Source organism: Aulostomus chinensis, chromosome 3 (assembly GCF_037954235.1).
Source record: "Aulostomus chinensis isolate RoL2024-O1b breed Wild chromosome 3, RoL_Achi_v1.0, whole genome shotgun sequence".
NCBI classification, from domain to species: Eukaryota; Metazoa; Chordata; class Actinopteri; order Syngnathiformes; family Aulostomidae; genus Aulostomus; species Aulostomus chinensis.
The window spans coordinates 21,174,196-21,199,491 of NC_141322.1; the positions used below are offsets into that span (position 1 = coordinate 21,174,196).

General features: G+C 41.0%; 1 protein-coding gene across 10 annotated transcripts in view; it reads left to right on the top strand.

Moving 5' to 3' along the window:
* The window catches only part of cacna1da (calcium channel, voltage-dependent, L type, alpha 1D subunit, a), a 64,556-nt gene that overhangs the window by 12,860 nt on the left and 26,400 nt on the right, over positions 1 to 25,296 (top strand). For 4 of the 10 annotated variants that reach the window (XM_086199565.1, XM_086199566.1, XM_086199567.1 and 1 more), the window contains exons 4-22: positions 7,869 to 8,008; positions 10,790 to 10,959; positions 11,870 to 12,022; positions 12,870 to 13,066; positions 13,406 to 13,509; positions 14,871 to 15,040; positions 17,501 to 17,575; positions 18,802 to 18,889; positions 19,499 to 19,525; positions 19,871 to 20,031; positions 20,383 to 20,608; positions 20,711 to 20,918; positions 21,183 to 21,303; positions 22,038 to 22,125; positions 22,246 to 22,276; positions 22,361 to 22,515; positions 22,604 to 22,733; positions 24,317 to 24,376; positions 24,455 to 24,514. In XM_086199565.1, the coding sequence (XP_086055691.1) occupies positions 7,869 to 8,008; positions 10,790 to 10,959; positions 11,870 to 12,022; positions 12,870 to 13,066; positions 13,406 to 13,509; positions 14,871 to 15,040; positions 17,501 to 17,575; positions 18,802 to 18,889; positions 19,499 to 19,525; positions 19,871 to 20,031; positions 20,383 to 20,608; positions 20,711 to 20,918; positions 21,183 to 21,303; positions 22,038 to 22,125; positions 22,246 to 22,276; positions 22,361 to 22,515; positions 22,604 to 22,733; positions 24,317 to 24,376; positions 24,455 to 24,514 (2,364 nt within the window). The remainder of the gene's footprint in view (positions 1 to 7,868; positions 8,009 to 10,789; positions 10,960 to 11,869; positions 12,023 to 12,869; positions 13,067 to 13,405; positions 13,510 to 14,870; positions 15,041 to 17,500; positions 17,576 to 18,801; positions 18,890 to 19,498; positions 19,526 to 19,870; positions 20,032 to 20,382; positions 20,609 to 20,710; positions 20,919 to 21,182; positions 21,304 to 22,037; positions 22,126 to 22,245; positions 22,277 to 22,360; positions 22,516 to 22,603; positions 22,734 to 24,316; positions 24,377 to 24,454; positions 24,515 to 25,296) is intronic. The other 6 variants (XM_086199571.1, XM_086199573.1, XM_086199570.1 and 3 more) reach the window with 5 other exon arrangements.

The window sequence follows — 25,296 nt, forward strand, 5'->3', positions numbered from 1 at the left end:
AATTTAATGGGTTCCTCCTTGGTGCCAACTACATCCTTCCAAGTTCAGTGAAAATCAGCTTCACAATTTTTGCATAATTTTGCTGACAAACACACCTCAAAAATGACTCCTTGACAGAGGTAATAATCATTAGATATGTAATGAACGCCACACTTGTAATCCAACGATTTATGGATTATGTAAAACAGGCTTGGTCACACTGCGTTACTCTGGGGGGCTTGTTTCTCTACCCTCCTCAGGCAATAACAGAACACACTGTTTTGCAGCAGAAATCGCACACACGCTGAGTCTTCCCTGTTATTAGTTTTTTTAGCTTCTTTCATGTCTTTAGTATTTACGCATCGGTTCGCTTGCATGTCCTTCAAGCATCTAAATATAAACCTCTGTTTTAATGTTTCTTTTTTTTTTAACTTTCACTTGGTTGTGTGGGTAAGATGACCTGCACTTGTAGACTTTCCCTGACATCCACATCCTCACCCAAATCCCGCCCGCCCCCACAGCTCCTCACAGAGTCTTGTGTGTACATGTACTCACACACACCACACACAAAGACACATATACTCAAAATACATACAAACATACTGTCTAGAGTGATGTAAGAACAGATGTGCTTTGCATTATGATGTATTAAGCAGTGTCATGGATGGTTTTCTTTTATTGCATTGAGAAACACTTTTTTATTGTTACTGCAGTTATTGTTTTAGATCAAGAGATTTCTGGTCATGCGTTCTATGATTTTTTTTATTCTTAAGAAACAGCTCACAAAAATCAAAATAAACCAAATATCTCTTTGAGTTATTGGAGTCTCCCCTGCCATTGTATCAGGCCATATTTCTGTGAAAGATGTGCAAGATAAACCCAAACTCATGCATAAACCACACTTGGACAGCCATCCTAATATAGACTACACACTCCAGCACTCATATTAACTGTGCAAACCTGCAGGAGTAGGTGGTGAAGGAGCTCTAAATGCTGGCTGCTCTCGTCCCCTGGCGTGGCTGGATGGCACTGACTGATCCATACAGACAGGGCAAGCAAAGAGTTCACGGGAGATGGAGGGAGCATGGGGGAGGGAGATGTAGCAGGAGAGTGATGTGAGAAGTCCTACAGAATATCTGTCTGTTCACTGTGGGCACAATACGATCCAAAATGACATCATCAAGTTTCTGTGAGATATCTGCTCTCACACTGGTCCCATGGCTGATAGCGGCAGAGTGGATGTTGAGTTACAGTCATGTACTGGAGGCTGCGATGCTGCTCAGCTATTGGTAATATTGCTTGTGGTGTTTACTGTTTTTGCAAGTGTTCAGGACCCACATGCATACATGAGTGACTGAGGGCTCCCTGCAACCGTTTCTAATTTAGTTTTAACACATTTTATATTTATATAGATATAGATATAGATATAGATATAGATAGATATATAGATATATATATAGATATATATATCTATATATATAGATAGATAGATAGTGTGTATATATATATTTACATACATATACATTTTATATATATACACACACAGTATATATATATATATATATATACACAGTATATATATATATACACAGTATATATATATAAAAACAACAGAATAGATCAAAATGTTATTATCATTTTCTTTCAGCCAGATTCAACTCTCTTTGATTAACAATGAAAACATAATTTTTGACACATCTTCTCTCATTGTTTCCCTTTTTTTTGTTGTTGTTTATTATAAACTGTATGTAGAGCTGTGCATTTTCTAGGTCATGCATGTGCTGTTTTTATGCAAAATATTGTTTTTAAAATACATGTGTGTTGAGAGTGCGTGTTTACTTATATGCATACATCATGGCAGTTTTCAATGTCAACGTGTCAGTCGCGGTTTGTGGGACATAATTATTGCAACAGTGTATTTTCTCATTTTTTAATATTCAATTTCATCTTTTATCTATTTGTAATGTAAATGAAAATATTCCTGTTGTACTACAACATGCCGATGTACTGATGTGTTTTGATTTGGAGGTGTGTGTGTGAGATCAATTGGTAGTAACTGGGATGACCAGGGAGAGCTGTGTGAAATAGCCACGTGTCAGGACAAATGAAGCACTTATCAATAATTGACCATGCTAGTTATATATGTGATAGCAAGGAGAATATATGAACAGTATTTGCAGGAAAAAAAATGGCTTATCTTTCGCTGCCTCAATTCCATTTTCACTCTTTATTAGTATGCATAAACCAAAAATAGCAGTTTTTACTGTGTGTAATTTGGATGAAGATCCTCAGGGTCTCATGCGCCCTGCGGACGAGCCCGTTTGAATTTTTAATAGGTTTATATCACTGCTGTCTGCCTGGCTCAGTCATATGGTGAGTTTTGTAGAAGAATGCGTGGTTGAGACGATTAGCCTCCTTTGTCAAACGGGTGAGTGAGCTCTGTGTGAGTTGAACTGTAGATATGATCACTCACCCTGTAGCACGGGAGGTCTGTGCATCTGCGGCGATTCAGGCGGGACACATTAGCCTAATGCTTTCTTATATGTTGTTAGCGTGCATTTGAGGATTATGATTATAATTATGCATCATGTGGTTAGTTACATTACAAAGAATTGTTCCAAATGAAGTGAAAACATTCACTGCTGATGATAATATTAAGTACTGTATATATACTGTAATGTCTAAAGGAACATACTACACTCTGTCTCTTTACAGCACAAATAATCTTGGATGAGTCATGCATATTTATGGTTTTCCCTAAAGGCCGGTTTCCTCACTGTATTTTGGATTTTCTCTCTCTGTCTCTCTCCCTCTTTCTATTTCTGCCCGCAATTCAGCGTGATGATGAATGAATACATTGCTGGTTAATTGAAAAGGAATGGTTATCGTTTGTGATTAACATGCTCTCATGTAGCAGAAAATGGCCATTTGCACACATGCTGAATCTTGGAAAGCTAAAACAGTTCTGACAACCTACATGCTAGTTTCAGTTTCTACTTATTGCTCCATTACTGCTGTAGACATCACAAGAGACCATGTATTTACCTCCACCAGTGAGGTTATGTACTCTGTACCTTTTTGCTTTTTAACTCGCAATAAAAAAAAAAAGAGTTGACACAGCAGTTAGCCTCTGAGTGATAAGCCAGGCTTTGAGAGGAGTTGCTCAGCTGAATCCTTGTCTCACATAAACTAAAGCCTGTGTTAGAATAATCTGGAACTGATACGGACAGGAATAGCTCATTTCAAGGTTTTCAGCTCTCTGGTGTCAGCATGGAGGACGCGTTCCACAGATGCGCAGTAGACCGGCGCCTACCGGTTGATGTATTCTGTGCATGCACACTACAGATCAAGTAATAGCAGTGGTTACATACATGCAAGAAGAGAATGAGTAGCTCTGTTTCTGGTAATGTAGACTGATAAAGATATGGGCTGCAAGAAAAACCTCCAAATGCATCTTCTTGTCAAAGTCTGCATCCGTGGTGGTTTTCCAGCACGGGTACTTCTTGCAGGACTGGGACACACAGTCACAACAAATTGTCCTGGTGGTGGATTCTTCATAGATGCTCAAAGAAACCCTCTGATAGCAGAATTACGTCACGGGGACCGTCGTGGTTTCTCACACACTCACGGATGTGGAAAATATAAGAGGTTAAAACAGTTTGCATCACCATGGCAAATTCTAACTGCAGCTGCATCAAAGAGTGGTTCAGGCTACGTAAATTTTCATTGAAAAAATTGTACGGAAACATTTTGGGTGTTAGTCAGGTAAAAGTTATATGGCAAGAACCATCTGTATACATCTGTATACATACTTTCATATCATGATTACAGATGTCACAATACAGGGATCTATGAACTGTAGAGAGTTCTACAAATTTGATTGAGAAATGGTTTAAAATAACCATACTGTACTAATTTGATTTGGAACAAAGACACAAACAAAACCAAGTAGAGAACAACATTGTCTTCTACTTCATCTTGGCTGGTTTGTTTTGTTCCGTCTGTTCTTTATTTACAATTTCAGTCTCCTCCTCCATGTCTGTCCAAATCACGTTACCTTGCCAGCCGGACTCACAAGGTCACACACTTCAGGGATCACGTGTGGTAACGAGTTCGTACGAGTACGTAGATTCTGAATGATATACATCATCATGTAGGCCATCCAGTGGTTGTTTATTTCTCACATTCCATCAACCTTGTCTGTGACCTTGGAGCACTTTTCCAGTTTATTTATTGTTGTAAATTTAAACATTCACAGTATGTATGTCTTTTGTTGGTATATGAGAGGGAATACTGAGTCATGTGTTGCACTCAACTGAACTGCACACAACTGCTGCAGTTCTGTAAAAAAAAAACGTTCCCTTGTCTGTCTGTCACTTCCCTGCTATCCTGTGAATGGTCGCGTTCTCTCTCTGTTCCCTGCGGCCTGAGCGCAACTCCGTCATGGAGGCAGCAGCTGTAACAAAAAGGCCCGTCTCTTATTCTGGGCTAAGTGCTTCTCACAATCTGCACTAAACTGTTGGGGAAACAAGCCCCGCAGCCCATAGCGCTCCTGCATTTATGATGTTCACAGAGAACACAAAACAGAGGATGAAGGACTCCCCGAGGCAGGATATGTGTATGATATGTATTTAACAATATGTGTGTTTGTAGTTTGTTGGTATTTTGTGTTACAGGAATGCCTCGCATAAAAAAAACAAAAAAACGCCTATGTCTAATATATTCACTGACTCTATTCCACGATGCCTCTGGCTGGGAATGAAACATTTCCACCGAGTTACTATCTGTACAGTGTAGAGTTGAATTGATGACAGATATTTTTGTTACCAGCCTGTGTGTAGAGTTTATGTTGATCTGTGTCGTGCATAAAGGATGAAGAGGGATCCTCTCTGGTTTCATGCCTTCAGGGAGGTCCCATGACTTGTCCTAAACATACAAGTCACCTGTGGTGGGTCCGGTGCAGTCTCACTGCGCTAACACGTGCAAACCACCTTTCTGTAACATTGTGTGCTTCTATTGTCAGCTTCACTCCCAGTCGACTTCAACCTGATGGCTTAATGTTCTTGTGTCCTCTCCTGTGTCTTTGAAGCAAGCGGAGAAAGGCACATTGCTGAGTTGCATCACTAATTTCAATTTTTCCATCCTTTCTAAAGGCAGCCGTTTTATTTTGAAAAGGTTTTCAGCCTCTGCGCTACTTCTGAGGGGCTGTTAATGTCTTCTGATTATTCAGTTTTAAGGGGTCTTTTTTCTCCCTGTTGTTGCCTCTACATTTTCTTTTTCTGTCAGCATGAGATGAAGTAGCATTGTTTCTCACATTTCTCAACACTTAAATTAAGCATATAAAAAACAACACTAATCAGACAGTTTTCTCTCTTGACGTCTGCTGGCTGGCATTATTTGTGGTGTGTTCGTGTCGAAAGGAAGCCATCAGGCCACATCAGCCGGCTGTAGTTTGTCCTTATTCTGAGAGGTCAGTTTGGTCAGGACAGTAAGGCTGAAGCAGCCACAATCAATATTTTCATTTCCTCTTCCAAGGGGGAATGTGAACACCGGTGTCCGTCCGTTGGTTTGTTATTTTTTGTTTGTCAGCAGGATCTCTCAAAAAAATGAATGGATGAATTTTAATAAATTGATAGATCCTGGACTCTCCTGAAGACGGTTGTATCACATTGGTATAGTATGTAAATAGTAGCTATTGTTGACCAGCATATGGTGAGATTTGTTGAGTCTATGTTTCTTGATTGGAGGGGTGTATGTATATTATTATATGGATCATGTACAAGATAGGTGACCCTGAACATGAGTCTGCTGGTTGGTAAGACAATTTGTGAGCAGATTTTGGTGAAGCTCAGTTTGCGTTCTGTTTCCACGTAGCCTCCGTGGTGAGGTTGGGACTGTGAACGGTCGCTTGCAGTGATAAACAGACAATCATAACCAGAATTTCATCTCAGCTTCAGGAAATTCTTAGTGACTCTCAGTTTATTTTTCCAGCCTGCAGCTGCACTGTTGACTCTTTTATTCAGAACAGGCAGCTGCCGGAAATTGAAAAGCTGTACAATCTAGTGTTAACTACTTGTTTAGCACCAACGTAAAAAGAAGGCACTCATTCAAATAATGGAGAGTTTTACATCCAAAGAGTCAGACATTCCCCCTCAGGAGTTTGTGGAGACTAAAACAGAGCGAAAGCACAACTTATAGAACTTCATTAATACTTAATCACGTAAATGCGAATGTGACTCCTAATGACCTCAGCTGCAGCTGATGTGTAAATAGACTGCTAACAAGTGTGTCAAGTTAACAGACAATGAGAATATGACAGTGTTGGGTTATTACCCTCTTCAGTTTGTTATTGCCAGCTAAAAAACAGAAAAACACGTCCCTGGTCTTAATAAGTAATGCTCATAAAAACACTTCAAAAACAAAATGCTTCCACTAAAAATCATTCTCATGCTCAGTTTGCTGTAGTGTTGTGTGATCTTCAGAGAGGGCTTGGAAAGACAAAAGAGTTGAAGATGATTTTGCTGCTGAAGATGAACAGAATGAAATTCAATTCATTTTACGGACAGTGTGCAGAGATTGCTTGAAGTTTTTGATTGATATTCTCAGTTGAATTGTATACAAGAATGCAGCTGAACCGTATGGAGCCACGATCACTCAGGGGGAACACGAATGCCGTGTGGGTTTCCTGCTCCACACGAGTTCATTATGTGTCGTTAGCGTGCATTTGAGAACATAAACATGCCCACGTGTGTGTACGTGTGAGAGCATGATGCATCGTGTTGTGACGTTGACCCACCAGAACTGGAGCAACTCAAGTGTAATATTCCCCTCTTACTTCTGTTGTGGTGCACCTAATTGGAAAAATGTAAGAACTGTTTTAAACGTTGGATGTTCTTCACTGATTGAGATTTAAAAGAGTGAAAGAAAACCTCAACATGTGTGGGCTGATGAACTGGAGACACAAACGAGCTCATTAAAATAATGCGCCAATCGAAAAAATGTCTGTGTGTGTATTTGTACATTGGTGTAATAACGTGTGTGCGTGATTTGTAGACAAGAGACAATGAAATCAGCAGATTGGCCTTAAGTGAAGCTGTGAAGCATTCGTTTGTTCTTGTTGATGTGGGTCTAGTTTACAAAAATACTGCTTTGCTACCTTTCCTACACACTGCAACTCAACCTCATATTTCAACATAACTTAACCAAATGACTTTTAAACAGGTTGTTAAATTGAGTATCGAAATATAATGCTTAAAACTTATGATATAAACATAAAGGTGTTGAATGACTTTTTGATGGGTCGTAAAAAGTTAATGGTATCATGATGGTCCCCTATTTAGGTTTGAACGATTTTTATGGAATGTGTGTATTTGAGGGAAAGTATGGGCAGCAAATTAATTACAAATACCCAGTCATATCAGTTGCCCCCAAAATGTCTTAAGGAGATGAATCCACATGGAACCATTAATCAAAAAAACCCATGCTCAATCATGGTTTGTTCTTATGCGATACATTTACTTTCTCAGACTGAGATATATTTGAATTTTTCAGTCATTTTTGTCATTCCTTTCTTTGCCAATGTGGTTGTGAAATTATGAAATTGTGTTCAGCAGAGGGGCAGGGCAGCGCAGTGGTAGCGCTGTGGCCTCACAGCTAGCAGGTGGTGGGTTCGATTCCTGCAGAGGACGCTGTGGGTGCTGTGTGGTGTGTCCTCCCTTCCATGTCACCAGTGCCCACACCTTGGGTGGGGTCAGCAACCCCTGTTTCCCCCAGGGTTTCCTATACACTGCATAGTAGAGCACACAGGAACCTGGAAAAATGAACATTTGTGTTTCCAGGCTCATTGATGTAAAATCCCTGAAAGCCTCTTTCTCTGTGTGTGTTTACAGGAAACAGTCGAGTATGCCTTCCTTATCATTTTCACAATTGAGACCTTTCTGAAGATCATCGCTTATGGTTTGGTGATGCATCAGAATGCATATGTGAGAAACGGTTGGAACATGCTGGATTTCGTCATTGTCGTCATAGGGTGAGTCCTCAAGCTCTTTTTTTTCCTATGTATGAAGCAGAGCAGCCTTTAGTTTTAAAGGAACAGTTTTTAGGTTGTAACACCTGGACCTGCCAGCAGGATCAATCATGTATCCTACATTTGTCATAATTTGGCTTCTCAAACTCCTCACAATACAAAATGATTAGCTGGCACCAGCAACCACTTAAGAGTTTAGAAAAATATCGTTTAGACCCACGAAAGGAAAGAAATAGTTGATCAAGTACGAAGTGATGCAGTAAGTTTTTATGTAATTTGGTTGTATGGCTTTGTCGTGGTGGGAGCAGCAGCTGTAAAGACCCCCCTAGGGTCCAGAACACAGTTGGCAACAATGACAACAGAAGTGACATTGATTAAGTGGGATGCTGAGTAAGTAAGAAGACTGGCAGGCAGACTGAAGCAGCATAAATAAGGCTGCTATAGATGCAACACAGCAGGCTCCATGGCAGAGGACCCACACTGTGTAGATGTAATTGAAAAGGCTCATTGTAAGATAACGGTGCTTCTTAAAATCTTTGTGTCAGGCGGTTACAATAATAAAGCAGTTATGAATATGAAAGTCCATTTCTGCCACCAAGCCATCCTGAATTCTACACACTGCACCTTCAATTAGTCACAGGTTTTGTTGTCGGTGTTAGCGTTCACACTTTGACAGGTGTAGTTTACAGTAGGAGAGACAGTCAGAGTGAAAGTTAAAGTTGCTGTAACCTCGTCTCCAAAAGGCATAGTGCTAATAGAGACCCTCATACACCCCCAGTATTTGACCCAGAAAAGACAGAGAGAATAAATCAGAGCTTTACCACTACTGGAATGAGTCACCATCTCGCCTTACTTCATCTCCTCTCCAACACTCCCTTTCATTGCTCTCCTCTGCTTTCGCTTACTGCCGTTCGCTCGCACTCTCCCATCATGCTCTGTTTTGTCTCTGCAGCTCTGTCTTATTACTTGCCCCTTCCATTTTGATCTCTTAAACGCCTGCACTTCATGCTTTACACATCCTCACCTCACATTGCCCTCATTCTCATCTCCTGCACACTCTCCTCTAGTTATCTTCATCCTTCTCTTTTTCTTCTCTCTCTCCCTTCCTCTCTCTCTACTTTGACCATCTCTCCACGTATATACACAGTCCAGTGGGTAGCTGGGTCAGATCTCTGTCTGTATGCGGCATGCAAGGTTGATCTGCCATGCAGAGAAATGCAAAGTCGGCTGCTCTTGTTATGAAGAGTGACAGCTGCTGCTCAATCAAGGAAATGACATATTCATATAATACAGCAAGTAGGAGCTCATTGAGGTGATGAGATTTGAATATTGTTGTTTTCTGCAACAACAAAAAAAGCCACATAAAAACATGTCTATTTACCATATTTTTCACAATTTGAACAGTTTATGGGTGTAATTTATGCATGAACACAGTCACGGGAACACACACAGTAAACAACATGTTTCAGTTGCATGCAATGTGCTACACAGTTGGTGTGCAAAACATAGAGGTGGCAATATCCACTGTTTGTGATGGGACATTTAATTAGAAAGTACATCAGAGGAATGTAAAACAGAGGCAGCGTTAGCCACATACGATGTTACTAACATCGGTGGTGGTTTGACAAGTGTGTTACAGGCCAAAGTTCATCTTCGGAACCTTACACAATAACACAAAATATGCTTCATATTATAGCATGGGTGGAGCTGCAGAGTGCATAAAGTTGGTAGGTGTAGTATGAGAACTTACGAGACATGCAAATGTTTCCACGTAAAGTATTGATTCAGTATCTAATCAGTTTTATTAGGAATTTTCCAGAAGGTTATACAGATGAGCACCGGAGGGGTTTAGGAAAGATAGCTCGTCATATGATGCTGCTGTCTTCAACCAGGCTCAACAAGCATTCTGCTGCTTAGGTGAGGACGAGTGCCGGTGATTTCATACGCTGAAGATGTGACGCAAACTATTATTATTCGGCGTAAGCATTTGTAAAAAGAGACAGCAGGTTTGGTTTTAACACATTTGACTGGGACCGTATTTGTTCCACAATTAAGTAAATAGAAGTAGCAGACTGAACTTTAAACCCTCAGATAGCGACTATTATATCATTTTGCACTCAGACAACAGGAATCTCTTTGTGTAATGGCACCAATATTTTGGACAGACTGTCGTTCGGAACGAGAACTGGATTACTGTGTAATCACCTGAAACAGTATTGATTAATGTGTTTGTAAAGAATATCAAATTCTAAATAGTCTTTCTGTCTGTGCAGTACTGTATAGTGTATGTGTAATACTGTATAGCGTATGTGTAGTACTCATATTAATCCAACTGTATCCCGCTGATATCAGTATGGTTTGTGGGTGGCTGTAAAATAAACCGATGACACATACTACATTTGGTATCAACAACAGTTAAGGGAATATCTCTTTGTAAGGGAACAGGTGAACTGTGTATTGAATTTCTTGAACTGAAAAAAAGGACCTTCAGTTATAGTGAAATGTAACTTCTACAACTGAAGCTGCTTGCCATGTAATTGTAATGTAATCTTTTTAATCGTTTTTCCTCTATCTTTTTTGTCTTTGCACATTTATTATTATATAGTTATTCTGAGAACTGCACATTACAAAGTATTAAAAACCCTCAACTGTTGAATATCAGAGTTGAAAAATCAGTAATATCAGGTCAGTATTCTAACCAACACTCGCTTATTGTGTTTTTTGCGCTGCAGACAAATGAAAATTGTCAAGACTGTGCTGTTCTTCCTTTGTTATCACTCACAGACTCTTCAGTGTTGTCTTGGAGATTCTGACCAAAGATGAGAAGGGAGATGGTGAAGAAGATGACCACCCGTCCATGCACGGACACGGTGGGAAGCCAGGTGGATTTGATGTTAAAGCCCTTCGAGCCTTCCGTGTGCTGCGACCCTTGCGGCTGGTCTCAGGAGTACCCAGTAAGCAAGCCAAAGCCACGCCACGTTACCCAGTGTAACCAAGCATTGACCGCGGTCTGGCCTGTTATTTTGCGAGTGTCCTTATATCCTGAGCACTGTCTTTGGAAAACACGTATTGAATAGCTACATTAGTGTTGGTAGAGATGAGAGTCAAACACACTAGCTGACATTTTCAGTAATCCTGTGGGTCACAGGATTCCTGTGGGATCCCCTCAGGATGCGAGTCAATTTCACTGTTCAGCACATAACTGGAACGGGAAAGGAAAAAGTAAATGGGGGCATTGACCCCCCCCCCCCCCCCCCCATCCACTTATAAAAAACAATTGGTTGGCACACTCTTCTGATGTAAGAGTGTGTTTTCTCAGCTTTCCTTGCCAGCTGCTCACCAAGCCAACTTTAAATGTTGCTGATGTATTGCTGGGAAATGTATTTTTTCCGGTGAGTGTTCTTATATTTTGACTAAAAGTTGTTTTTCTTTTAAGCTTTCACCTCTCCAGCCCATGTTACCATAAATGTCAGAATATGGGTGAATTCCAGACATTAGCCTCTCTGACACTTGTGCATCAGAGTGGCATGTAAACAGCTGTGCAAGTAGGGAGAGAACAGCTGTTCACATGCTGTTCAGAGATGCTAGCTCCGGTGCGTAGCAATTAGCTTCTTTGTCTTACTCTCCTGCTCTTCTGCTCAGTGTGTATGTTAGATTCCTCTGCCTCCTTTAACAATAATATGTGTAACACTAAAATGTGACACCAAGAGAGAAAAACATACAGCTCAACCATCTCGCACTGCAAATGTTTTCACTCTTGTTGGACATGAGTCTCGTAACACCATCTGGAGTTTGAATTTTTGCCACAATGAGGTTTACAGACGCAGAAGTCAATCTTACATGTTCATTTTCTTTCTTGTTTAGGTTTACAAGTGGTGTTGAACTCCATCATCAAAGCCATGGTCCCTCTCCTTCATATTGCCCTACTGGTCTTGTTTGTCATAATCATCTATGCTATTATCGGCCTGGAGCTTTTCATCGGTAAAATGCACGCTACCTGCTATATACCTGGCACAGGTATGCCTTCTTTAAAAGTTACTTTCTTGTCTTTGAGCTACATGGTGTGTTTTCAGCAACCGTGTAAGAAATTGTCTGACCTTAAACTATTTGGCACAAACTTTCTACATGTATTTTACCTAGCTTGATTTATAGGAAATCATTTTTTGCAAAGTTCATTTAGACAATATCTCTTGCAGTGTCTTAAATTAAATGCCCATTCATTTTTTTGGTTCATTTCACACCTGAAAGCCTGGAGCAGGTTGACATTGTACACCGTAGTACATGAGAGCTGGTTAGCTTTGGTTTTAAGTTGTTGTTGTTTTTTTTGGAGCGTAGTGAGGACGCTTGACATACCTACTTCCTGTGTAAGCTGCATCGCTCTACACTCAACATCAATTAGGGGATGGGTGGGGGTCTGATGTCAGCGCATTGTCCTTTCAGTTAGAATCCACTTCACTTCTTCTGGTTTGGTCTCCTCCTCTGTCTGTCTAAATTTCCTGTGATTGGTTCACACACACACACACACACACACACACACACACACACACACACCCCCGCCCCCCAAAAAAGTGTTTTCACACTGCAAACAAACAGCACCAAAGTTCCGTTTGATCGGGACTGAGATCACCTCCTTTTGGGTCTGGTCTGAGACCCCTTTACACACCTGCTTTCATAGTTATATCAAAATGGATAAGTCTGGAGGTCCAGACCAACCAAGGTAGTTGTGAGAACCAGACAGGCTCATTGTTGCTCCAGAGCAGATTCCTCACCCTCTGCGAACAGCAAAATGACTGTTAGTCTTCTTAAAAGCAGCGATGGATTTTGTCGACATACTGTACAGTTTTTTTCATTTTTTATTCTGTAGATTTAATAGCAGAGGAGGAACCGGCTCCATGTGCAATCTCAGGGCACGGGCGGCAATGCCCCATCAACGGTACTGAGTGCCGGGAGGGCTGGCAAGGTCCCAACGGTGGCATCACCAACTTTGATAACTTCCTGTTTGCCATGCTGACAGTGTTTCAGTGTATCACCATGGAGGGCTGGACAGACGTGCTGTACTGGGTGAGTCCCAGTTCAATAATCTGTGACTGTCACATGCTGTCAGGTTAAACGTCTCTCCAGACAATGTGACATTCTGATGATGAGGCTGTTGATAATTTCCTGAGGCGCCTCTTATCACACTGATGTGATTGATTGACTAAATGATTGATTGCCTTCAACAACTTGTCTTATGTGACTCTGTCCTGGCCTCAGTATTCCCTCTAGATCTCTATTTTTCCTCGTCTGTTATCTAACTGTCCTTTTCTGATCATTTCTATATTTAATAGCATTTACTTTCTCTTCATTCCTTCTCTCTTCCCCCCTCCTTTCCCTCCTCTGTGGCAATGTTTGTCCCTCCAGATGAACGATGCTATGGGCTTTGAGCTTCCATGGGTGTACTTTGTCAGTCTTGTGATCTTCGGCTCCTTTTTCGTTCTTAACCTGGTTTTGGGTGTGTTGAGCGGGTAAGCACCTTCTTCTCAATGCTGACTGAGACCCTGGTCTCTGTTCTTCCATATGCTTCTGTCCGTTAACTGAATACTTCTGGCTCCTTTAGGTCAACGACGCCATAGGATGGGAAACACCTTGGATTTATTTTGTGAGCCTGATCATACTTGGCTCCTTTTTTGTGCTAAACCTCGTGTTAGGTGTGCTTAGTGGGTAAGAGGCAGCGTGTGCAGTGGTTTTGGTCTGTAGTGTGTAAATCGTGTATGCAGTGGGTTGTTGTGCATCAGTACACTGCTTGCTGTGATTTGGTGCTGCAGAGACTCAAATATTTATACAAGTATTCTGAGATATTAACGTGTGGCTACCCTCGTCGGACCTCCGAATAAATGTATACTTTCTTGTAGACGTTCTTCTCTGACCTCTGCTGGCTTCAAACTGTCACATCCTTAGCACGGGAACTGCAAAGTGAACATTTCCTCCCCCACCCCATTCCTCACCCACCCAACCTCCAGAGAGAGAAATTAATCTTATTCCTCGCCCTTCACTCCCTCTGCGCTCCTAAGCTCTCTCAAACCCCAGTTTGCTTTCCCAGCTCTGTGGAGTGGGGGTGGGGTATTACAGTAGAATTAACTCAAAGCCAGTGGAGCCTACTTTTAAAAAAGGCAGCAAAGTTAACATAATCATCAACTCGGACACTATTGCAACCCCTTTTTTGGCCTTTAAGATTGGAATACTACACTTTGGAATACTACATTCAGGAACACACTCCGTTACCTTCACATCACAGCTTCAAACATAGCACAGATGAATAGTTCCTCCTACATTTTTGATTTTTGCAGTTAATGTCCACCTCATTAATGCCAGTCCCACCATTATATGTGAACATTTAACACCTCTCTTCTGATCCCTCATGCTATAGTTTCTATACTCCCTTAATATAATTTGGGAATTTAGATCCTTGCATCAGTGTTGCATGTCTCTTGAGACCATCTGTCTACCAGAATTGCCTTTTCTGTACGATTAAGATGCTCGCTCGAAGGATCTACTGCAGCGCTGTAGGACTCTAAATATAGTCTTATGTTGTCTTTAAAAGGTGTACATCTCCCTCCAGTGGCTAGGCTTCAGAAAAACACACAATGCATTATAAGGTTGTCTTTGAAACCAACTTAAGTAACTAACGGGAATATGCTGAAATTTGTTGGTTCACTGTAAAAGCCCTGAAATGTCCTATTGATGGAGATTATTCAGTGAAACACAGATTTGTTTCCATTATGTGTGATTTTTTATTTTTTGCTGTGACAGTAAATTTCTCTTTATAGGTTTTTGATCATTTATATGCTTCTGTCTTTTTGTCTGTGTGTGATTCTGTGAAAACCAGAGAGTTCTCCAAGGAGAGAGAGAAGGCCAAAGCTCGCGGCGACTTCCAGAAGCTGCGTGAGAAGCAGCAGCTGGAGGAGGATCTGAAGGGTTATCTGGACTGGATCACTCAGGCTGAAGACATCGACCCCGACAACGAGGACGAGGCAGATGAGGAGTGCAAACGCAACCGTACGTACCTTCTCCCACCTCTCTTGCTTCCGTACACCCTGTGGTTAAGATATCCAAGCTGTGTTCCCATTACATGTGCTCTTCAACACAAAAACTAATCAAAACTGTTCAAGGAAGACAGCGGCTGCAACGCTACATGCTATTTTTGGCTCAATACAGCCGTTATTTCAGCAACTATAATGAGACCTTTTTCTTATATAACCAAGAAATGCAATAGTTCGCAGTCCAGAAAAAACATGGTGTGTCAAAGGCCGTAAACACAGTAGCCACAGACTAAAAGATCATATTTATCTTATGGGAAAAAAACAACTCCTACCTCTAGATTAAAATCACTGCTCTGCATTTTGTTTACTCACTGGTAATTAATGTGAGGACATATTTAGCCAAAATAAAAAGTTTTTTTTTTTTCAAAAAGATTATCATCTTTTTATCATATTTTGAAAATTATCCGGGAAAGAAAACCCACCATAAATATATATGTTGTCTACGCAACCAAATACATATGAATACACAATAGTACTTAATGTAAATTTTAAATGGGTGTGTTTTCACTTTCAGCCTTTCAAAGTTAATCTTGCAAACTGACAAAAATCACTTACAGGATTAATTATATGCAGATGCTAGTTAACAGCGGAATACAGTTAATGATGAAACATTTCTTTAATAATGCCAAATAATTCATCAATAATTTTGCCATAGTTACGATTTCTTGGTCATGCAAACACGAGAGATGTGTTCCACAAACACACACTGTTGAAAATATTTGAAGCTGAGGGTACGGACTGTTTTTATCTTCACTCCAAATGTATGTCACTGATGAAAGTGGAGCACGTTGTGTGACTACCGCTGGAGCTTATCAGAGGAGGCAAAAAAAATGAAGGAAAAAAACATATTACTTGAGCAGCAGAAGACTTAATCCAAATCCTCTTTATATAAGCAGCACACATGATGCACAACAGAGAAACTATGACTGCTTCACCTTTAACATGTATTTTGAGTGGAGTATCTCTGCACCCATTACGATTTCCATAAAATAGGGCTGTTGGATTACAAACAAACATGCAATCCCACATAATTTGGTCAATATTGGGTTCATGATTATTTTAAGGAAGCTGCAAACTTTTGTGAAATACACTTATTTACCATCCTCCCCAAAGGCCAGAAAAGAAGATAGATGACCTTCTCTCCTGAGCTTGTAGTAGCCGAGGCCCACAGAGACTGGCTGACCACTAGTTAGCTTAGCAAAATCAAAGGAAGTGGGTGGTAAGTGTTAGCAGACTTCTGCCTCGACCATTCAGCTTCCAAAGCCTTCAGTTCCTCCTTTTTGTCTTCTTGTTCAAGTACACTAGCTTGAGGATTGTCTTCTAGTCATCAATACATGTTCTATTTTGTTGGGTGAAGTTTTAAGGTGCTGCATGAAATCCCTACACCCACTCAGGAAAGTAGTTCCGGCTATGAATCTGACTCTGAAATTCCAATATCTTTCTCTATTAACAAATTCACTTACAAATGTTATTTAAGCAAGCAAAAGGTTATTTTGGAGAAAAGCGCATTTGTTGAAATCTGATCAAGTTATGCAGCACAGCGCGTCCATTCATAGCGCTAAGCTAGCTAGCAGTCAGCTGGTCTCCATGGGTCTCAGCTCCCTGATGTGCACACGGAAGAGAGAGGGCTGTCCATCTTCTTGTTTGACTTACTAGGAAGGATTGCAAATAAGTGTCTTTCACAAACGTTGACTTATTGATACTTTGGAAACACTTAAATGCTCCTTATTGTTTATCTTTCTTGTCAACCAAAAGCTCTCATTCTATCATCCCAAAGTGAGGGCGTCATTCCAAAACAGAAGCAGACACAATAATTGTTTTAACCTGATTATGTTGTTTTCATAATTGTTGGAAGGCAAAAAGATAATTCGAAATAAAAGCCTCGTCTTGATACAGACCTCTCCTGCCATCATTTGTCCACTCATCATCTCTGTTCCTGTGTTGTTGCCTCTGTTACTGGTCCTTCACATGCATTCATACGTGGCTTTTATTTCAACTTCTAATACAGAGACATTGCAGTTTCTATTTTTTTGTTTAACGAGGAGGCAGGTCCATGCTCTTCTTCTACATCCATCCCAGCCTCTGTTAATGATAAACGCCCCCTGCTAACATGCTAACATGTAAATGCATTAATTTGCACTGTAGCCTGTTAGTACAGGGCCTCGTCACCTGCAGTTGCTACCTTTGACTAACAGCTCTCCATGTTCTGCTCTCCTCAGTGTCTGCAGCCCCCGTGGCTCCCGCTGGTCTTGTCATTGTTGGATATTGATATTTTGAATACTGTTGTTGTCCTGTGGCGCTTGTCTGCTCTGACCTATTTTGATAGAAGCCCGTTCTGCCCCCCCTTTTCCCCTTCATGTCCCTCTGCTGTGCCGTTGTGTCTGAATGCATGGGCTTGCATGCATTACACATGAAGGGGTGACTCTGGCTGACCTCACCGAGAAGAAGAAAGGAAGGTTTGGGTGGTTCAGCCAGTCGTCCGACACTCATGGTAAATCCTGTGGTTTCCCTGCTGTGTTTTTCTTGTGTATCTGTGCGTATATATATTTATGTATGTGTGTGTTTGTGTGTGTTTGTGTGTGTGTGTGTGTGTGTGTGTGTGTGTGTGTTTTGCTCCGATTGATCTGTGCAGTTTTCACTCAATAATTGGAGCAGACTGTCTACCTCTTGCGCTTGAAGCTATTTTATTAAGAGATATAAAAGTGTTATGTCATTATTTATCACCATGCTGCTGCTTGCTTCCATCATTTGGAAAAAACACTAAAAAATGAGCAGCTGCAACCCAAACATTCCATCTTAACTGACAGCGAGTGTGTGTTCTCCGTAGGCTAATGTAATGTCTCATCACTAGTCTGTGCATTCCTGTTTTGTGAACTCTTGTGCCCGAGCGTCACTGTCTTTTTTTTGTTTACTCCTCTCCTTATAAATAAAGAGTTGTTATCTACCCAGGAAATGAGTGCGCTATAGAATAAGAATGCAGCATTTCATAGCAGCCTCGCCCCATTTCCTTCCCACGCTCCATTTCAAAATGGGGCTCAGTATGAATGTAGGAAACAGGGCTAAACCTAGATCATTACTCCAGCAATCAGCACTATTTTCAGAGCTGAGAGCTTTCCGACCACTCAGCAATCAAAGCCAACACGTCTACATTAAGCTAAGCAGCGGCAGCAGCATGCGCTCTCGACACGCGCCACGCTCACTCATACGAGCTGAAGCACTGAGACGCTTCACACAGTTAATCATCATCTGTCTGCACCGTCTTCCAAAGCGCTGGCAGTCCTTTGAGTGTAGCATTTCAGAGACAGCCTTTGAGAGCTGTGTCCTCCTCACCCGGCTCCCCATCTCTTCCCTCCGCTCCTCATTGTCTGTATCAGTCAGCCCTCGAACAGCAGCTGTCCACTTGGCTGTCCCGTGTCAGCTCCCTTTCAGTGTTTGGTAAATGATACTGACGATGACAGTGATGCACAGCCACAGTTCTTAGTGCCTTCCCGTCTATGGAGCTTCTGAAATTAATTAATGCTAACAATAAATTATAGATTCTAACAGTTCACCAGAGTTGTGATGCACATATTTTCTGCAGTCTATTTCTTTTTTCAATTCCTTCCTCTGAGATGCACCCGGTCCATCTGGAATGAACTGTACCGCTGCATTAGAACACATGAATCTTTGTTTTGTTTTTGTTTTTTTTGTACATGCCTACTTTATTTGCATCTGCAGCGAGCGTTCCAGCCAGCGAAACAGAATCTGTGAACACGGAGAATCAAAACGGGGAGGATGAGAAGACCCCATGCTGCGGACCTCTGTGGTGAGAATGTGCAGGACTTTTCACGACATGCATTTTCGACACAATTCCACTTTTACTACGTTAAATGTGTGTAAGTGCGACATTTCCGCACAGTTTGGAAACTATATCAGTTGCTTACATCGCTGGCTGGTTGCTAAATGTTTCTTTACATTTTGACTCTCTGGTAAAATAAATCGTCTTTCGTTGTAATATCACTTTTTCTTGATCTTGATGTTCGAGGAACATGTTAACGTTTTGGGTAATACATTTTCTGAGCCAGTCAAGGAGATAGATGTCCTCTAGTCTCCTCTCTGTGTGCATTAGGGAACACAAACCCTCAGAGACAGCTGACTGCTCTGTAGCTTAGCACAATTAATGTCAGTGGATGGGCTGTGTCGCATGGCACCTAAGTGTATTTCCAAAAAAATGTAACACGTTCCTTTAAAAGCAAGCAATCACCTCAGTCATCTACATAACTGGAATTGTACTACATTATTATTCATATTATACGTACACCCCACATACAACACACTACACGCTAGTTACAGTAGATGCAAAACTACGTTATGTTGTACTTTGAGCATGTACAATAATGTTGAATCTTATCTATTTAATTTTTCTTTCTTTCAGTCAAAAAATTTCAAAGTCAAAGTTCAGGTCGGTATCTTTGTGTCTCTGAGCATAGTTACAGTGAAGTTTGTGCCTGTATTCCATCATACAGTCATTTTACTGTATTTTTAATGAGACTTACTCAGGGTGATAAATCATCAGCTTTTATTATAGTCAGCATGTACTCAAAGCTATTTTTAGAAAATAGCTTTACACAGTATTTTCAGGTCATTTATTATACAATATGACTTGCAAAAAATATATATCAGTACTTTCCCTCGATGCTGTTCATGTTATTAAACTATGAAATCTATAGATGCTTCTGTTTGGACACAATCTATGTGACTGCCTTAATCTTATCCTTCATATCAACGGCGCTGTCCTCTCCTGCAGTCGGCGCTGGCGCCGCTGGAACAGATTCTGCCGCAGAAAGTGCCGGTTAGCCGTCAAGTCGGTGCCTTTCTATTGGCTGGTCATCATCCTGGTGTTCCTCAACACCCTCACCATATCATCAGAGCACTACAATCAGCCTCTGTGGCTCACCCAAGTGCAGGGTATGAACAGCCAGTATTTTTTTTTTCGCCGCAATAAAGGCATTTCTAACTATTTAGAGTATTCTTATTTCTTCAAATGAAAGTGTGTCTCATGCTCCTCAATTGTGTCTTCAGTGTGTATATAGGTGAGGGTCATCAACCACCATTAAAATGCATAATTCTGCTTGAGACAGCCAACCAGACACATTAACACCCATCTAATAACCCCCTTGGCTGCTTTTTCATTTGGATTCTGCACTGTTAAACAGCAACAACTACTCAACGCTGTTTCTGTGTGTCAGCCTGCTTCACCATTCATTTTATTATGTATGATTTGTTTTGAACTTTTTAATCTTTTTTTCTGACTTTCAGATGTGGCCAACAAGGTGCTATTAGCCCTTTTCACTTGTGAAATGTTGGTGAAGATGTACAGTCTGGGGTTACAAGCCTATTTTGTTTCACTGTTCAACCGTTTCGACTGCTTTGTGGTTTGTGGAGGAATCACCGAAACCATTCTGGTAGAGCTGGAAATCATGTCTCCCCTCGGTATCTCTGTGTTCCGCTGCGTCCGCCTGCTGAGAATCTTCAAGGTCACACGGTAGGACCACAACATGCTATGTATGAGCATGTGTGTGCATTGTGTTGCTTTCAAGTAATCGCCTGACTCTCCTGGCCTCTCTTGCTTTGCCCTTGTTCCCAGACACTGGCAGTCGCTAAGTAACCTGGTGGCATCGCTGCTCAACTCCATGAAGTCCATCGCTTCCCTGCTGCTGCTGCTCTTCCTCTTCATCATCATCTTCTCCTTGCTGGGCATGCAGGTGTTTGGTGGGAAGTTCAACTTTGACGAGACGCAGACCAAGAGGAGCACCTTTGATAACTTTCCCCAAGCACTTCTCACTGTGTTTCAGGTGAATTTGATCTGCAGTGACGAACAGGTGAACTGTTAAAATATTCAAACCTGCCATAAATGTTCAACTTTGCTCATTCAGGCATTAAGTTGGAAAACAGAGCGAGAGCACAGCGACTGTGGTACTGTTACACAAGTGTTTGCACAAACAGATTTAGGGAGGATTTAAAAAACAACAGAAACTAAGGATTTCTCCCATCTTGATGACAAAATACTGATAATGTAGTCGCTGTAACTACTGTTGACAATATGATCACCCCTTCAGATCTTGACTGGAGAAGACTGGAACGCTGTCATGTATGACGGCATCATGGCGTACGGAGGCCCTTCTTCTTCTGGGATGATCGTGTGTTTTTACTTCATCATCCTCTTCATCTGTGGAAACTGTATCCTCTGTCATAGCTGCACATCTAATACTGCCCTTTAATTTGAATTCAGCCAGTCTCCATCAACAGAGCTGCAGGCCAGTTTCTGATCATTTGAGGTCATTAAAACCAGTGATGGGGTATATGAGAATAAAATAAAGTGGATATGAAGTGCTAATAGTGTATCGTTAGACCTGTATCTTGGTTTACTGAGAATGGATAATAAAATATTTTGACAGAATCTGCATGATGTATTGAATCACAAACAGCTATATCAAACTGAATTACAGAGCTAAACATTTTAAAGACTTCGCAGGACACCTGAAGTACCTTTGTGGTCCACCAGGGGGCTGCAGGCGTCATTTTGGCAGTTAGATGCAGTTAGAAATTCTGAGCATTGCTGCCGTGTAAATATGTGACATCGTTTTATTATCCATCCATCCATTTTCTATACCGCTTATCTGTAAATGTCACGGCGGGGCTGGAGCTTATCCCAGCTGACATTGGGCAAGAGGCGGGGTTTCAGGTTCGTTCCAGTAAAATGAGTCATTTTTATTTTGGGGGTTTCAGTTCCATTTTAGTTGACAAAAATGGGACATTTTAGTCAAATTTTTCCAATAGTGATAGTCGTAGTATTTGAATGATTATAAATTGTTCTTGCTTTGTTTTTGTAGCCCGTCAGCGAATATTTTTCTTGCAGTTATTGTTGACAAAATGAACCAAGAGCGTTTTCCTTTACTAACCGCGTTGCTCAGATATCCTCCTGAATGTCTTCTTGGCTATCGCTGTGGACAACTTGGCTGACGCAGAGTCTCTCAACACAGACGAAGGAGATAAGAAAGGGTAAGAGTTAATTGTTCACCCTCTGCGACAGATACTTGTACAACTAGTAATTTTGTAGTATATTTGGTGGTGAATGGCAGCAGCTGTGTACTGACATTAGAATATCTCTTTTCATTACAGGGACAAAAAGGATGATGACAAAGATGATAAGGTGTGTGTAATTTCTGTCAAACACTGAGCATTTATCAAGGCATCTAATATCATCTGAGGAGTTTTATACACCTTCTGCTTTTAGGATGAAGAGGAGGACAACGACGACACGGCAGCAGAGGAGGAAGACCCAGAAGTTCCATCGGGGCCTCGGCCAGCCATCTCTGACCTGGTCAAGAAGGAGAAGATCACTCCTATCCCGGAAGGAAGTGCCTTTTTCATCTTCAGCAACACAAACCCGTAAGCAAATGCGCACTCACACACGCACACATATAGAGACATGCAGACTGATGTAACACTCTATCCTTTGCTCTGTTTTGTGCTCCAGGTTTCGTGTGTTCTGCCACAAACTCATCAATCACCACATATTCACCAATCTTATCCTGGTCTTCATCATGCTCAGCTCCGTCTCTCTCGCCGCTGAAGATCCCATCCGAAACTTCTCAGCTCGCAATATTGTAAGTCTTCTACTTTCCACAAAAAAGTGCTCATTGCTCTCAGCAAAGATCCGTGTGTGGAGTCACATTTTTAATTTTCTAGTTATGATATTAGTTAAGCTCGATTCGTCGTCGCTACTTTTTTGTTGCGTGGTCCTAAAAAATGACCGAACTGGTGGTTTTGCATGTTTTAGCCGTTTTTAAAAAACTTGCTTCCTTTGCAAAACTATGTACAGCACGAGTTGATTTCATAGTGATATGGTATTTGGAACAGTGGAAGCTGTGTGATCTCTGTCTTGGATGAACTACAGTAAGTGAAACAAGTGGGGTTTTTTTTTGTTGATGTTGTTTTTAAGTATGTCAGAAAAGTAACTTCAAGTACGATATTTTTGTACTGTGAATCATTTTTTTCTCTTAAGATGTCAAAAGGAAAACAGTTGTCGCTGTAAATCATTTCTCTTTGGCATCAGGACATATTTCACAAATATCACTTCCAGTCCTTTTATGGAAGCTTGCATTAGCTGCAGTTTCTCAAGCATAGAGTGTTGCTATCAGGACACAAGGACAAATGTGTGAACTATATTTTTTCAGGTAGCGCTGAGCAGAATACTGATATGAATAAATCTGTGATATCATATTGTGTGTTTTTTTATTATCAAGAATTGTTTCAATCAGTGCTAAAAAGCATATTCAGTCAGGAGCGATTTTGTCCAATAAAAACAGTACAAATGATGATAACAATTGCAGTAAATTTAATTTAGTGGTATGCGAGTTCAGGGTAGAGAGAGTCAGAAGAGAGTCGGCAAAAATGACGACAGAAATTACATTTATTCAATCGATTACAGCATGTAAAGAAGGAGTTAGTAGAAGACTGAAGTAGCTTTAAAAAGGCACCTTGAATGACATTTACCAATATAATCCATAGAAGGGGATAACTGGGTCATGAGCTGACGTGGGCTGGAATGTAGCAGTGTTGTGACCCTGTGCTCCATCAGATTTTATCCATAATGAAGGCTAATATCAATCCTCTAAAGCACACACAGTATCAGTCAGTTCCAGGCATACGTAATGGATGATAACAGAGTATGAATACAGTTGCTATGAGTAAAAAAAAAGAAAAAAAAGAAGGATGTCCATACATGATATGTAAGTATACTGAAACAGGGTTTGGGTTCCGGAAAATCCAAACTTCTTCAACTGAAGTGTTAGTTTCCTCATGAAGTGTAACTCCAGCTTTTGAGCACTGATTGAAAACAGGCTACATTGTCTGAGCTAAAACATCAAAAGCACCGGTACGGTCTAGTGAGTGAACCAATAATCTTTGTGTTTCATTATTTTTTCCACTGCACACTGATGATTAGAACTACTATGATTAAATTCATATTTTGATGGTTGGCATACGAAGTGAAACAAGCTTGTGCCGTATGAAATAGTCTCTGGATGATTTTTTTTTTTTTTTTTTTTGCTGCAAATCTTTTACTGTGTAATGTTTACACAGATTTCCAGAGAATACTTCAAATGTTTTCCTTTCAGTTTGTTCTCATATGATGTATGAAGCTGCACAATGAACTGTCTTTGTTAAACATCTACGTTGCTTTTTGCAGATACTTGGTTACTTTGACTATGCTTTCACGGCTATCTTTACTGTTGAGATCGTTTTGAAGGTAAATGTCCTGTGTCCCCTGTCCGTGCTGTGACTAACCACACCCCAGTAATACTCCAAACGTCTCGTTGCCTTCCAGGTCCTAGGCTATGCAGATTATGTCTTCACTAGTATGTTTACATTTGAGATCATATTGAAGGTAACCCCTTAAATGACAACGAGAGCCTTGCTGCATTCTCTCCTTGTGTGTCACCTGCCACTCAGTACAACCTGGCTTGTTTGTTTCCTTTCTCTTCTTTACTTTTTTCTTCATGGCACCTCTTTTAAAAAAAAAAAAAAAGAACAAAAAACAAAAGATATTGGAATTGTTAGTTGCTTCTTTGCACACGCAAACACAAGATTTGTTCAAATTAGACTCGTGAAAGAACTGGGGGAAGGAAACATCACATCAACATTACATTCTACTCACATGGGTGTCACATCATCGGGGGCAGTCATCGCTGAAATGAGTTTGAGGATGCAGATATGTAGGACATGATGTCAGCTGTGCGATGCAACACATTTTAACGGGCTGTTCAGACATTGTTTGAGCATTGGCTGAAGTGGAGTTTGCGGCCATTGTTCAGGGAGCTGCTCAAAGTCGACTCCAGTCAAAGCTAACTCCATGCTTCTCGTACTGACTGCTTTTCAGATTATCCATAAAAGAGGGGGCAAAACCAACCATGTTCCCGCCGAGCATGGTTCAGTCTGCTTTCCCTAACTGAGTGCATAGAAATGTGGAGGCATCTCTGCAGTCATTTTGGGCACCAACCTGCTGAGTCTGCTGCTGTTGTCATTTCCATTTACATGCTCTTCGTTAGCACTTACCTCTACATCTCTGCGGGGCTCCACATTTACATGCACTTGGAAAATGAATCCTTCACTTTTATGATTTGGAGACGAGTTATTTTGGCTGGTTTTTCTTCTCTGCCTGCTGAACTC